At 35.3% G+C, this 14,106-nt stretch overlaps 1 protein-coding gene across 4 annotated transcripts; it reads right to left on the bottom strand.

Annotated features, from left to right (window-relative positions):
- Nucleotides 1–329: 329 nt before the first annotated feature.
- On the bottom strand, nucleotides 330–13,889 carry LOC137819604 (histone acetyltransferase HAC1-like). Of its 4 annotated transcripts, none has more exons than XM_068623500.1 (17): nucleotides 13,619–13,889; nucleotides 12,932–13,200; nucleotides 12,124–12,238; nucleotides 11,664–11,961; nucleotides 11,097–11,582; nucleotides 9,072–10,876; nucleotides 7,459–7,755; nucleotides 7,098–7,376; nucleotides 5,545–5,673; nucleotides 5,261–5,461; nucleotides 5,015–5,157; nucleotides 4,586–4,898; nucleotides 4,230–4,369; nucleotides 2,819–2,897; nucleotides 2,087–2,479; nucleotides 1,033–1,250; nucleotides 330–943 (listed from the first exon to the last, which is right to left on the bottom strand). In XM_068623500.1, exons 2-17 carry the CDS (start codon nucleotides 13,126–13,128, stop codon nucleotides 829–831), a joined length of 5,208 nt encoding a protein of 1,735 aa, XP_068479601.1. In that variant the 5' UTR covers nucleotides 13,129–13,200; nucleotides 13,619–13,889; the 3' UTR covers nucleotides 330–828. The 4 variants fall into 4 exon arrangements, with proteins under 4 accessions (XP_068479601.1, XP_068479600.1, XP_068479603.1 ...); XM_068623499.1 differs by having other exon boundaries at nucleotides 9,072–10,900; nucleotides 13,619–13,792; XM_068623502.1 differs by having other exon boundaries at nucleotides 12,932–13,116; nucleotides 13,619–13,792.
- Nucleotides 13,890–14,106: the final 217 nt, after the last annotated feature.

The following is a 14,106-nucleotide window of genomic DNA, read 5'->3' as shown; positions in this document are numbered from 1 at the left end:
ATAAGAAAACTATATGACCTCGAAAAATCAATCCCTTATTAATCAAATACAAAAATATCCCGCAAAACTCAAGAAAAGAATAAGAACAATTCTACATGCAGAAAGAGTTATACAATTTTACTCTTTGCAACTCAGATTGATTCAATAATTTCTATTCTACAATATACTTTAGACCGATTAAAGCTTTCACCATCAATGCTCCATTCTTCACATATCATATTCATCTCAAATAGTGATAGCGTTAAAAAATTCACAGAAGAGCTTTCATAGCAATAGATCAGATAAAATACTAAAATATAAAATGTACGCAAATGAGGTAGTCTCATAAGGAAGCAGAACAATGCAAATATACTAATTATTTACTTTCATCTTTAAATAAGAGATTCTACAAAATGCATTGAATCTTTAAAACGCTTATAACTAAAAACGACTTAATGCCATCCCCCACCCACAAACATTTGTAAGAAATTTGAGACCTATTTAGACTATAGTACACCCGCCACCGAGGGATGGCATCCAACATAAAACAAGTAATTTGACAAAATCAAAGAATTACCAAATCGGCTAACAAAAACAGAAGCACCGCCAAATATCCCACCGGACCTGGTTAGTCCTTTGTAGAAGAGGACAGAAGCACTAATTGGCTGAACTCAGATCTTCACCAGGACAAACATGTTGAAATGGACATGCGTCCAAGGCTACACAGATGCGCCTTGTGTATTCCATTCACAAAAACAATCACTGCTATCGGAGCATTGGTGAAACTAAGGTATACCTCTGTCTGGAGCATTTCTTCAAAAGTGCCACATATTTACAAGTATGAACTGCTCAACCAGCATTGTTAGCAACTTCTGCAGCTCTCTGCCTCATCATTTCCATTACAGCAGCTCTACGCCGTGAATCAGACTGTTGCTGCAACCTCCTTAAATGTTCTTTTAAATCTCTGATTTAACCCAAAAGAACATAGTTAACACATACAAGATCTATAAGAAAAGTTAACTAGAGAATAGTGACAATGCCTGATCCACAAACCTGCATCGTGGTACGTGGCATTCAGATTCTTTGCAAGCACGAGCATGAAGTTGAAGCAAATACCACATTTTCTTGCAAAGAACACAACCTCCAGAAGCCCGTATTTTGCAGTGCATCCCATGGCGGAAAAGCCCCTTCACCTTGCGACAATTAGGATATTGACAATGTGGAGAACGACATTGGGACGCATGAACAAGGAGATCAAGCATTTTCCGTAGCTGTTATACAGTATTCAGTTATATCAGAGATCCTATATGTATGCAAAAAGGTGGGGAAAGGAACAAAAGCTGGAAAGGTTAAGCGGCAAGATTTATAATAATTATAGATTACAGATAATATGGACAGAAGCAAGCAATTGTTGAAAAGAAAAAAGATAAAATCATGGTATAATGAAAACAATAAAATGACTATGTACTTCTACAACATATTTGAATAGCTGATAAATCTTCACACTTTTTATATAGACTATAAATAATTAAAAAATTAATAACTATTTTAGTAACCCCACATTAATCAGCTACATAAAGGGAATAAAATACGGGACCTAACTCTATAAAATGCATGATGTATTAGAGTTATCATACCATTTGAAGATCCTTCCGTTTACCAATACTTTTCAAAATTATCAAACATGAAACTCAACAAAAGTTTTAATTTTCTCGTCAATGACATAGTTCTATCTGAGGCAACCTTACTCGGTGGAGACAAGGCTTTTTTGAATGCTTAAACTCAATTTTAACTTGTATAACTGGTTAAAATCCTATCCATGCTCAAATTTAATTACTTGTAAATATATACTTTTGGTATAGAATATAAAACAACTGAGATATTAGCAGCTTTGATGCTATGTAGACAAAGGAATGAATCCTCTCATACAAGGCAAAACGTACTCAAATATTGGTGCCTATCTCTCAACGAAATTTAATGGCATATCAAGAAAGAGATAGACATAGGATCTAAACATTACTGTCATCATGCTAAAATTTGACATGAGAAGGGGACCCATTTTCATAAGAAAGTCCAGAGGAGCTAAAGATAAAACTTTATACAACACCTGCAACACCCGATGCTGCCTTGCTTCTTTGTTCTGAGCATCACGATCCACCATGGATGGATGATTTGTCAACTTATGAGGATGATCAATACGTCCATCCTTTTCATAACAAGCATTGCATACATCATACTCAGGGCAAACCTCACAGCGCCATCCTTGACCAGTTTCTATGTCAAGATAACATATATTACAAGTTGTTACAAATGCTGGAGCTGTTGGATTGTGAAGATGATAGAGGACCATCATTGATGAATGCTTGGCCCGCCTTAGTGTATCATACTGGTAATGATTTCCCTGGCAGAGACTCAGAAATGCCTGTCTAGTGTCAAAGAATTCGCTCTCAAGAATATCATCTTTGTCCTTGGTATCAGATGGAACATCAGTAATTTCAACCTGCATTATGACGCAAATATAAAATTCAAATTCACTTATACTCTGACTGAGCTACTGCATGATTGTGTTTTGAATAGCTTATTTTGCTTTCAGAAAAGGGAAAAATAAAAATACTTTAGAGTTTTCACTAGAATGTCCCTTTTTGAGAGTATCAAATAACTAAAATCAAACATTCAATATACCAGAACAAATTTAGAACTTCATAATTTGACTAACTTAGTTCCTCAAAGCATACTAAGATAATTAACTTTAAAGTCTTAATAAAATCTCACAGCAGAGCAGAAGTAATGAACTAGTACAGAAGCACTCAAATTACATTTTAAAATTAGAGCTACTTACTGGATAAAGAGTATGCTTCTCCCTCTGATTAATAGGATGTCTTTCTCTCTCTTCACGCTTTAGTTCTACTTCATAACACCTAAGAACAGGTAAGACAGAATGTTTGACAAGCAAAATTGATTGGAGAGTTAGAAAATGGTTCAGCTAACAAGGATTGAAAGGGAGAAGAGTCATAAAAAGGTATGTTAACAAAAAATATCAACAAGATCACAAGATATGATTTTAAGATACTAAAAAGTCCTATATTGAGACAATATCCACACCAGTCTGCCAATTTTAATATTTTGTCCAGCTCTGCAGTAAAACTTTTATAGTGCAAGTCTTACAAAGGATGACGGATGGTAGCAAAAAATCAACTGAGTCATTACGGAGGATAGTGTAGCAGCTATCAATAGGAGATGCTATGATAAAAAAAATTCTAAGACCAGCATAACAAATAATAAAAGTCTAATAACTTACACAAAAATTACAAAAATTATACATGATTTAAACATTTCTAGTATAACAAACTTACTGAAAATATCATGAAAAGTGTGGTATAAAGATAGCAAAAACACAGACAAATGGAGAGCTATAATATAAATTAGTGAAAACAGGTGCTCCTGCGCACTTGTGTATCCACATTTTTATTACATTAAAATAATACAGTTTTAAGAAAATATATAACTTAGAAAGAATGATTTTTTAAAAAAATGTATGTGATAGTTATTTTTAAGTGGAGAAGTTATGTAGTTTACCTTTGAGGGGAGAGGTTGTGCAGTTACGTATTTTATTACATAAAACACTTATTTTTATTTACTAGAGGATAAAATTGTCTAAATAAAAAATGACACCAAAGGTAGTTATTATACAGTGGTATAGATAATTATATAAATAATTACAAAGAGGTCACCTTGTATCCACTTTAATTCTCAAAAGATTTGCCCAGGAAAAAATTGAAAACAACAAAACCTGATCTTCCCTGTTTCTTGCACAAATCTTTGAAGGAAAGAAACAGAGTAAAAACAAGGTAACATTTTTGTAATTATTTGTGAAAACTGAAAATGAAAATATAATACACACTTTCTCGAACCAAATAGACCCCTAACTTTCTTCACACATCCACTTTCTTATGTCTTTCCATATAAGGAATGTTAATTTACAAGTTGCAATGCTTCTTAGAAGGCCATACTGAAGACTACACAAAAAAAACGACTAAAAGACACTCAGCTTACCAACAAAGTAGTCTAGCAAGCACAAATATGACATTGGCATGGGTTCATGGTCATTTACTAAAATTATACGGACTACGTGATCATGTTAAATGTTTAGGACTACTAGATTCTTTGAAGAATACACAATTTTGACATTATCTACAACAATTGGCACTTCACATGACGAAACCATGGAGATAAGATTGAAGAATACTTACTTATCACAAATCTGATAATTCTTGCACTGGTTGCAGACCCAACGGTTACCAGACACCATTAAAATACAACAGCTGGTACATGCATGCTGCAAATGGACCATAATAAAATCTTCCTTCATCGGGCAAATGGTTTCACCAAGCTGGAGAATGATCATGAATTTATAAGAAATTAGCAAACATAAGGAACTTAATCAATAAATATTGAAAGCAGGAAAGTAAGGAAATACTATTAATGTTTGAAAATTTAGTTATATAATGTGACATACCCAATTAATTTAAAAACAACTTGGAAGAGATCTCGTTTACCCAAGTGAAAAAGAAATTATTAGTATTATACATGTATAATAGTAAATTACTTTGTGCATGAGGAGCAGGTCCTTCGAAGCATTTCCTGAAAGATCTGACTGACCAGATGCTTTTAAAGCCCTTTTTGTTATAGTCTTTTTAGTTGTTCCCTTTTTATTTTGTTTTCTTCCATCTTCCTCTTGGCGAAGCTGATAAATTAAATCCTCTGCAGCCCCAGGCCAGTAGTCGCCATCAAAATATGGGAGTCTTGCAGCAGTGACTTTGGCCCGACATTCACCAGTTGATACGAAAAAATGATCGTATAAGTTGGTGAGATCGACCACAATATTCTCCTTTGAAGCTTTTCTTAACATGGATAGATACCTGAAGAAACATGTTTAGAAATGCCCAAGTTAGAGATGAATATACCTAATCACATTGTACAGGGAAAATAAACAGATAACTTCTCATTTTGCCTATACTGAAGCTATTGGGCTCACCATTCACGTAGCTTATCAGATTTTGGTGTTTTCTGAATTTCTGGATGGCAATACAAAATATAATCTTCACCCTTCAATGGAGGACAAGCCCATATATAGCAGCTTGTAAAACCACGTTTCTTGCAATATTCAAGGTATCCAATCTAAAACGAAATAATTTGTATCAAATATAATTTACAAGAATAACCTGAAAATAGAATATTTACAGGGAAGGATTTCAAGCAACATTTTAGTGTCCAAATTTACCAGAATTTCATGGTAAACAAAAGTCCGAAGAGCCTCTCCTGTCACTGCTTTAACCTCAGGCCTAAAATACTTCACAGAATCCAAATACGAAAGATACACTCGTCGCTGATTTGGGAATTGAGATTCAGATCCAAATTCTTGAACATACATGCCAAATAGGCAAACTTCCACACCTTCTATCTTCTGAAACAACAAAACTACCTGGAATAGAAAGCTAAGGGTATCAATACTCACGATTAGTGATTTGATTACAACCAGATTGACAAAATCAACTTTCTCATCACCTTTGATTTATATGGAAATTCTGTTGGGTAATTCTCTTCCTGAAAAATCTCCAGAAACCGTGGTTTCACTTCTAACTTTTTGTCAACAGATGACACAACTCTTATAACAAGAGCATCAGCTCCTGGAATCTGATAATATCGAAGTAGATAGAAATCAGTCACAGAAAACCAGTATATGCTAGAGAAGAGTGAAATCATTGGTAACCAAGAAACATTAAAAGAACAAAGAATAAAATACACAAACACCTAAAAGAGGTCAGTCACATTGATCAAGCAATAATGTTCTACTATGGAAACAAGCCATAGACCTATAAATCCTTCCTAGTGGTTTCGCCCTTTTTTGTTTGGTCCCCCCATAGCAATAGAGTTATCTCTCGCCTGATTCACTCCTTAGTATGGCAAGATAGTCATTTTTTATCTAAGGTGCTACCCCAACTTTCTTTATAATGCATCCCTTCTTGTCTACATCCACTATCCCACTCAACATTCACATCTCTGCTCCATTCATCTGTTGTTGGCTTTTTACTACCAAAAACTCAGTTTCATATAACATCACAAACAAGCATTATAGCTAAGGTAGTCAAAACTGAGATCTTACATTGGATGGAAAGTGTAAGAAAACATGCAAATTGCACAATAGAATATGGTTTACTAAGTCTGACTATAAAATTATATATAAATTCATATGGGATAAATAAGATATATAACTGTCAAATTACTATTAACATTTAAATAAACTTATAAATGGTAAATAAAAAGTCATGCATAATACAAAGTTACAAATTCCAAAATTAAAACCTTACAATTCCAAACATAAATAAAACACATGTTTCTTGGGTAACATAAAACTTAAGTTTGTTGGAGGAGGGAGGGGGGCAGATATTGTTGTTTTCAGTTTGATATAGTTTTTGTTATAGGTGTTTTATTTTTATCAGCTGTTCTTTACAGCCCTGTTTCTTTCCATTCTCTATGTAAAGAGAATCCTCGTTTTCCTTTGTACATTTTATCAATACAAAAGTTACCTGTTCAGTTTCTCTTTCTCTATCTTCTCTCTCTCTCTTAACTCTAATATGCAGTAAAAATTTCACTTTAGCTTCTTGTCATAAATAAAACCCAGCAGAGCATTCATCCAACTACCCTGTATTTAACAATTTACATCACCATCTATTTCTCCATTATATTGTACAATGGATCCAAGACATTTAAACTGTCTAACTTGGGATAAGGTACGGATCCAAGACATTTAGAATGGTAGGATTGATACTTCTGCTAAACTAATATTCATATATTCTGTATTACTTCTACTGAAATGAAAGCCTTGTACTTGCAAGGCTTGTTTCCACATCCTAACTTTCAGTGATTGATTTCCTCTCTACACTCTCCAAGTAGGATTGTATAACTTGAATAAAGTACGCATCTAGCACTGGCAATTGGATAGCACAAAAATAGATCCAAGGGTCAACCCTTCCATTTAATCCTTCAGTACTAAAGGTATTTAGTTATGAAATAAAAATTGAATGAAACATGTCTGTGCCAACCACTACAAGAATCACCTCATCATAACTTTTTCCTTGAACCCTTGCCCTTTCTAGTCTTTCTTGCTTTAGCCGTCTAAATAATCGTTGTTCTATGTGATCGCTAAGAATAGTTCTTGGTAAATCCTTGGCGCCAAGAACAGCACTTTGGGGTAAGGGCTTGCGCTCTCCTCTTTCTACCTCTTGAATATAGCAGTTAGGGCAAGTATACTCAGCTTGTCCACCATCATTTCGTCTACCATTAAATAGGGCACAAATTTGATGTTGCCATGCTTCACATTTATCACATTGAACCCACTGCACACAAAGCATAGACGGTTAATAAAACAAAAAAATTGTTAACTGAACAACAAAATGACATTTGGCAAACATAACACACCCATTCCTCAGTTTCCTCATCATTCTTCTTCTTTTCCAGTCTTGACTTGGCAATGGGAGTCCCATCAACAACTATGTTCTCTGTACGAGCATCATTATAGCATGGAATACAAAAATAATGTCGTGTGTCCCCAGTGCCTGTGGTATAATACATATTATTTCGTTTGATGCGAACCCCGCATGTTGTGCAATAAATAGGTGGTGGTTCAAAGGTAAGCTTCTCTACAGCACACAATTGACACGAATTCTCACTCATTGAATGCTCCATTGCTTGATTCTTCTCTGCTTTTGACTTGCTCTGTCACAAGAAAATGATGTTATGGTAACATGTGGATACTAGAGGTAGTAAGAAGATACTGTGTGAAATATACCATATGAACAATTAAAAACTAGTAAATATTTATATAAGGCTAAAGAAAACAACGCAACCTAGGATGTTAAAAAGTGAGAACACAAAAAAGATTTAAAGTCTGCAGTCACAAATGACCATATATATGGACCAAGCACTTCAGCTGAATACTTAGATAAAAAAATATAATGGTTAAATTAGTCTTTAAGGTTTATTGTTCCACAATATTATGAAAATAACATTTTACTAAGTTGAATGAATTGTATAAATCAAGATTCTGGGCCACACAAAATGTAAGAAATCAGATTACCACAAAAATGACCAGATGAGATGGATAAAAGATTCAAGTAATGGAACAGATGATAGGCATCTCATACACATCAAAAGATTCAATTAATGGAATATATGATAGATGTTTCATGCACAAAAATCAGTAGACCATAAAAGAAAACTATTTAAGAGACAGATAGAAAAGGGTATTTAATAGTGTGCAACATAAGTTAATTAGGAATATATTGTTCTCTCGCATAATAAGCATAGTTCAAATTATGTCCAGCTGATACATCTGGACTGGACTCCACCATTGCAGCCCATGGTAATGCTATATTAGGCATCCCTTCAATTATTGCTTATGGCAGTTGCCAAAAAGCCTGCCACGCCAGTCCAGCATATCGCTGCCATTTAACAGCATTGCTAAATTCAAAGACTTTGGTTAGATAAAATAGGGCATATTGTTGGAAAATATGTTTTTTATATTGTTTTTTGGTAGCTAGACCCACCTTGGTATATAATTTTTATTAGTCTCTTCATGTTTTAGCACATGCTTCCTTTCCTGTACTCATTCTAATAAATTTTTCATGTACAGATTCTTAAAATACAAAAGTTCCAGTGTTGTAATGCCAAAAATATATTCTCGTTCTGTCTCATTTGATTTAGAGTGTTAAGACTGCAACTAAAGTTTCTTTAAATTAGTGACATCAACAGTTATTGCTGTACTTTTAAGTAAAGAACACAATTAAACCTGAAGTCCCTGAAGAATTACATGTCTTTTAACAAATACTTTCATAAAGTCCAAATCATATTTCAACTAACAAATAGGAAGTTAGTGTATTGACAGAAACAATAGATATGTAAACCATTATAACAAAGAAACATAAATAGGTTTAAAAGTACAATGGAACAGGTTTACAGTACAGTAGTACAGATAAAGTAGCATTGCAAATAATGAATTAAATTACACATGGCACAAGAATACAAAGACTTACCTGACCAACCCATTGCCTTAGTCCACTGATATGTTCCCTGACTTGCTCTGGAGTAAATAACTCAGTTAATGAGACTCCCTTTATTTTTGGCTTACCAGACTTAGTTCCAGCTGCATTTTCAGATGTCTGCACAAAATTTTCTTGCCGGTCTTGTCCAGTTTCTTTCTCAGTTTTTATATTTTCATGCCTAGCTAAATTAGCAGGTTCTTCATATTTGACAGGCTCAGCACTAGGCATTTTATCATCAGCGTTATTGTTATCCATTTGCATCTCACTGAGCTTTTCATGTATCACATGTGCAGGAGCCTCAGCCTTAACTTCTGTAAACTCGGGTTTAATTGAGATAGATTTCTCAGCATTGGGATAGGGCTGGGGCTGAGACTGTGCATCCCTGGAAACAAGAGATTCACTATTTGCAGTAAAAGATGAAGCAGAATGGTTATTTTCAGGATTAATGGCCTGGGCGCAATGCTCAATCTTTATACGTTTTATAGATGGATGCAGGTCCTCAGAAGTTTCAACAACTAATGGAGGCTTTGAAATCAATCTTGGTGATGTGCCTACAATATTGTAAGGCTTACAGGATCCAGTCACTGCAGTTGGCAAGCTTGATTCAGGTTCTGGCCGAATCTGAGGCTTCAATTGAAAAGCACGTCGACACTTTCTCACAAAAACACAAACAGGGCAACCTGGATCCTTGCAGTTTACGTAATGATGAAGTAACTCCCTCGTATGATGGCACCGAGGATATGGACAATGGCGCACTTTGCATACATCTATGTGCTTGCATAGCTTCTGTGCAATAGAACAAAACCGTTCTTTGCATCGTCCTTCAGGGGCAGAACATCGCTTAGCATGAAGTAGAAATAAAAGCCACCTCTGTTGATTCCTGTGCGCCTTATTTGTAGCAATTCCAGATTCCAGTTCCTCAGCCAAGCCTCTAGAAAGAACATTTCGAACAATAATAGATCCATCTGATGATAAATTATTGCATTGAGCTCCATCTTGTCCAGATATTCTTTGATGAAAATCAACATGGAGATGTTGATCATGTGAATTACTGTCAGGCATGTGGTTACAATCTTGAGATTGAGGCCATTGGTTTAGAATCACAGATTTGGATTGCACCCCAACTGTAGGACCGCTAAAATTATTTTGAGGCTCTGCAGCCAATTGATGTGGGTGCAACATTTGTTGTGAATTTTGAGGTGTTGATGATGATAAATCATGGTGACCACATGGAAATGGAGGATGTTGAGCACCCCTAGAGCAATCTTCAGATGAGTTCTGCTGGAACAGACTCTGCGTCTCAGATATATGAAACTGTTCAGAGACACGAGAGTTTAGCACCTCTTTACGGTGTTCAATTCCAGGTTCAGGCTTCACTCGGTTTTCTACATTGGGAGAAAGCTGAGACTGACTGAATGAGTCACTGTTAACCACATGCTGAGGCTGCTGACTTTGAATAGATTGAAATTGCTGCTGTGCATACTGATCTGGCTGTTGCAAGTGTTGAGACCTTTGCTGATATTGCTGTTGAGAATGCAGAAAGCCATCTCTTGAAGTCAATGAAGACTGAAAATTCAACTTTTCTAACTGGTTAATTTGTTGAGACTTTATATGAGCAGCCTGCTGCATACCATGCAAGTTCGAGTGACCACTTAACAATGTGCTAGTTTTGGGCATTGATGGTAATTTAACTGAACTAGTGTTCTGATTGTTCATCATGGGCCCAGAGGATGTCGCAGACGTATAACAGTTTCCAGAAGGAAAATTGTCAACATTATTTAATCCATATCCATCACCTGATAATAATATTGTTATCCTTTCTGAAACATGTCAATTTCAAAGGTAAAAAATACAGAACATGCAATATGTATACAAAGACAAAGATGTGTATACTCACAAAAAAAACAACTTAGTCATAAAAGGTTATGAAGCTTAATACAGGTGTTGGGTTGCAGGTAAAGGTCTTAGGCTCATTCCTTGATAAAATAAAACTAAAAGGAGTGAGAAAAATATTACCTTGCACTGCTGGTTTCTGATTTTGATCAAAGTGCTGGTGCAAGTGTTTAGGTGAATTGGCATAAGTGGAGGCATAGCTGTCAGAAGAAGTGCCAGGTTCGTTTGCAAGCTGTATATTGTTTCCAATCAAGCCTGATCCACTATTTATAGCACCATTTGAGTTTGAAAATGGCTTCTGTAGTAAACCAGATCTCATTCCAATACCCATTTGACTGTTAAGACTCTGCAATACATGACTATTTTGGCCACCGACATGCTGCTTCTGCTGCTGAAGTTGTGACAGTGGTACCATAGTAGACTCTACACCAGAAAAGGCACCTCCATTAGTATTAGAATCTATGTTCATGTGTGAGTGACTACTGCTGACTGAGAATCCAGGAGTGGGAATCATCTGGCTAGAAATTCTCTGCACCCCCATTGACGAAATGTTCCCCCCTGAGGCAACAGAAAAGCTGGTAGAAGACTGCTGATAACCATTAGACAAACCTGCAATACATAGACTCTATAATGAAGGACAAGAAAATAAAAGTGTAAGGATTGGTGAAGAATGATAATACCTAATATTACCATCAAATCTATTTAAGGTACTGCCAAGCATGCCACCAGCTGGTAACATGTTTACACTATTGAAAGATGTTGATGCTATGCTATTACACCCGCTGGCATAAATCATTGACGTATCCACGGAGGATGCTACCATCATGCTTGAATTTGGAGCATGTGACATACCAGGGGTTGGTATCATTGTACTGATTGGAGAAGAGTTAACAAGCTGTGGATAGTGTTGGTTTTGATTACTCATAGATGCTCGTCGGAGGAAATTTGATAAACGACTCTCCAAGGTATCCAAGTTCATGTAATCCTCCTAAAAGATATGTCCAAACCGTTGTCAATACAGTATTCAAATTAAGGAAGAAGTTTAAAGGTTCCCTGTTATTATTTCCAGAATCAGAAATGTGTTTACAATTAAGATCCTTCCAAATAGTGGAAACTGGAAAAGAAAAATAACTAGAAGACCAGAAGAAACCTTAGACCGAGCAGCTTTTAACATGCCCTCCTCCAAGCGCTTCGCAAGATCCTTAAGCTTCTTTCTCTGTACATCTGTAACGGGCTGCTGTTGTCGTTGCAACAACATATCAAATCTGAAAGGTAAAACACAAATCATCTACTGATGAGAATGAAAAATAAAGAAAAAAATTATTGTAGTTTACCTTTTGCACACATTATTATTATTATTATTTTTAAGTCAAAAGGTCAAACAGGAGAAGAAATTGGAACATAGTAGACAGAAAGGCAGTAATCTAATTCACTTAATGGCATCTGCACTGCAGGGATCCCACAGCAACCACTTTTTAGAATGATCTAGCCATATGACAAAGTTAAGCCATAAATTATGAAGAAGCATTAGTGTGTGACTCAATGTTGTCAAGCAAGTTGCAAATACTGTTTCACACACCGAGGATACTTAAATTCTCAATAAAAATATGAAAACATTAAATTAAATTGTTTTAGTTAAGCATAAATATTCAACTAGGCCATGCAACAGAGCCACAAAGCATATACTGGCACATAAAAGGAAATCAATCATAATGATCAAGTGTCAAAAATATTAGTTTCCTTTCACTTCTGTTTTCAGATAACTCCAACTATCAATTTTTTTATGAACCTAATAATAAATTGGCTTGTATTGTGGAGTTTATGCTATCTTCTTGGTAGTCAACCTTAAAAAAAATCATCTGCACTTGTTATATATGGACAAAATTCCCAAGAAGAATCAACAAAGTCAGGTTACCCGCTTAAGAGTTCAATTAAACAAATGAAAAAAAAATGCTTACATCTTCTCTTGAATAAAAGTGCGAGCTCTAAGAAATTCAGGATCCATATTAATTGTTGACCGGGGTACGCCCCCTAAAGTTGGCATCTGATGAGCGAGTGCATTCCCATTCAGCTGAGTCAGTCCAGACAACTGAGACCCTGGTTGATTAGGTACCTGTCCAGACATCTCCCCCGGAATATGTGCCTGCAGTTTCATCTTTAGTTTTCACATAACTCAAATATCTTACAGGATTCCTTCATCAGCTAGCACTTCATCCGTAACAGACCCCTGTAATCAGGGTACAAACCAAACACACTGATGATTTTAACAAATTCAATGTCACAACCATTTGAATGCAAATCAACGGATAACAATTTAATTAGTGGCATGAAGAAAATGAAATAGGAAGAAGCCCATATTACAAAAAGCAAGAAAAGGAAACAGATGTTGAATGCAAGCAACTTTTATTAATTTTCCTAAATTCTCAAAAAAAGGGGTCTACAAAATCACGCTACGCGGATCCCCTTCTGCTTGAAATTGATAACCTTAAGATTTAATTTGTATTATACAAATTCAATCAAACATTACTACTGCAAGAAACCCTAAGTACCGATTCGAATCAATAAATATATGTTAAGGAACACGGAAACCCTAATAGATTGCTGGGTTACAACGAACCTAAAACAGTGAACAATCCAGTACATACCAAGCACGAATTCCGTCTCGCAATATGGAATTGGAAAGGACCCCAAACTATCTACGACCACGCCAACGGCGATTCACGATGCTTTTGCCGTGGAGAAAGAGAAAGGTCGGTGACACCCTCTCCAACCAAAGGCACGTGCGCAAATTTGCCACGAATGAACTATAATAACAGAACAAGAAGAATCGATAAATAAATAAATAAATCAAAATTCACAAAGAGAAAGATAAGAAACTATTAAGAAAGACGGAATCGACCAATGTTGGTTTACCATAACTAAAATGAGTTTTATGAGTGATTATTTTAATATACAATTTCGTTTTTTTCAAATATATTCTATATTATTTCTTCGATATTTTCTCGTTCAAATTACAAATTGCAAAATAAAGAGAGAGAATAATAACAGAATATTTATTTAAATAAATATAAAATTAAAATGTATATAAATATCAAATTTTAATAAGATAATATAACAAAAAGTTTGCGTGTCT

This window comes from Phaseolus vulgaris, chromosome 10 (genome assembly GCF_000499845.2).
Source record: "Phaseolus vulgaris cultivar G19833 chromosome 10, P. vulgaris v2.0, whole genome shotgun sequence".
NCBI lineage: Eukaryota > Viridiplantae > Streptophyta > Magnoliopsida > Fabales > Fabaceae > Phaseolus > Phaseolus vulgaris.
The sequence above is the reverse complement of the archived record's forward strand: the minus strand, read 5'-3'. Positions and strand labels throughout refer to the sequence as shown.

Excerpts from the sequence above, each read along its gene's own strand:
- LOC137819604 (XM_068623499.1), bottom strand. The coding sequence starts at position 13,128 with ATGAAACTGCAGGCACATATTCCGGGGGAGATGTCTGGACAGGTACCT. Across the intron at positions 1,251-2,086 it reads GGCAGCATCGGGTGTTGCAG|CTACGGAAAATGCTTGATCT; the intron begins GTGTTGTATAAA and ends ACTGTATAACAG. Across the intron at positions 944-1,032 it reads TGCCACGTACCACGATGCAG|AGATTTAAAAGAACATTTAA; the intron begins GTTTGTGGATCA and ends GGGTTAAATCAG.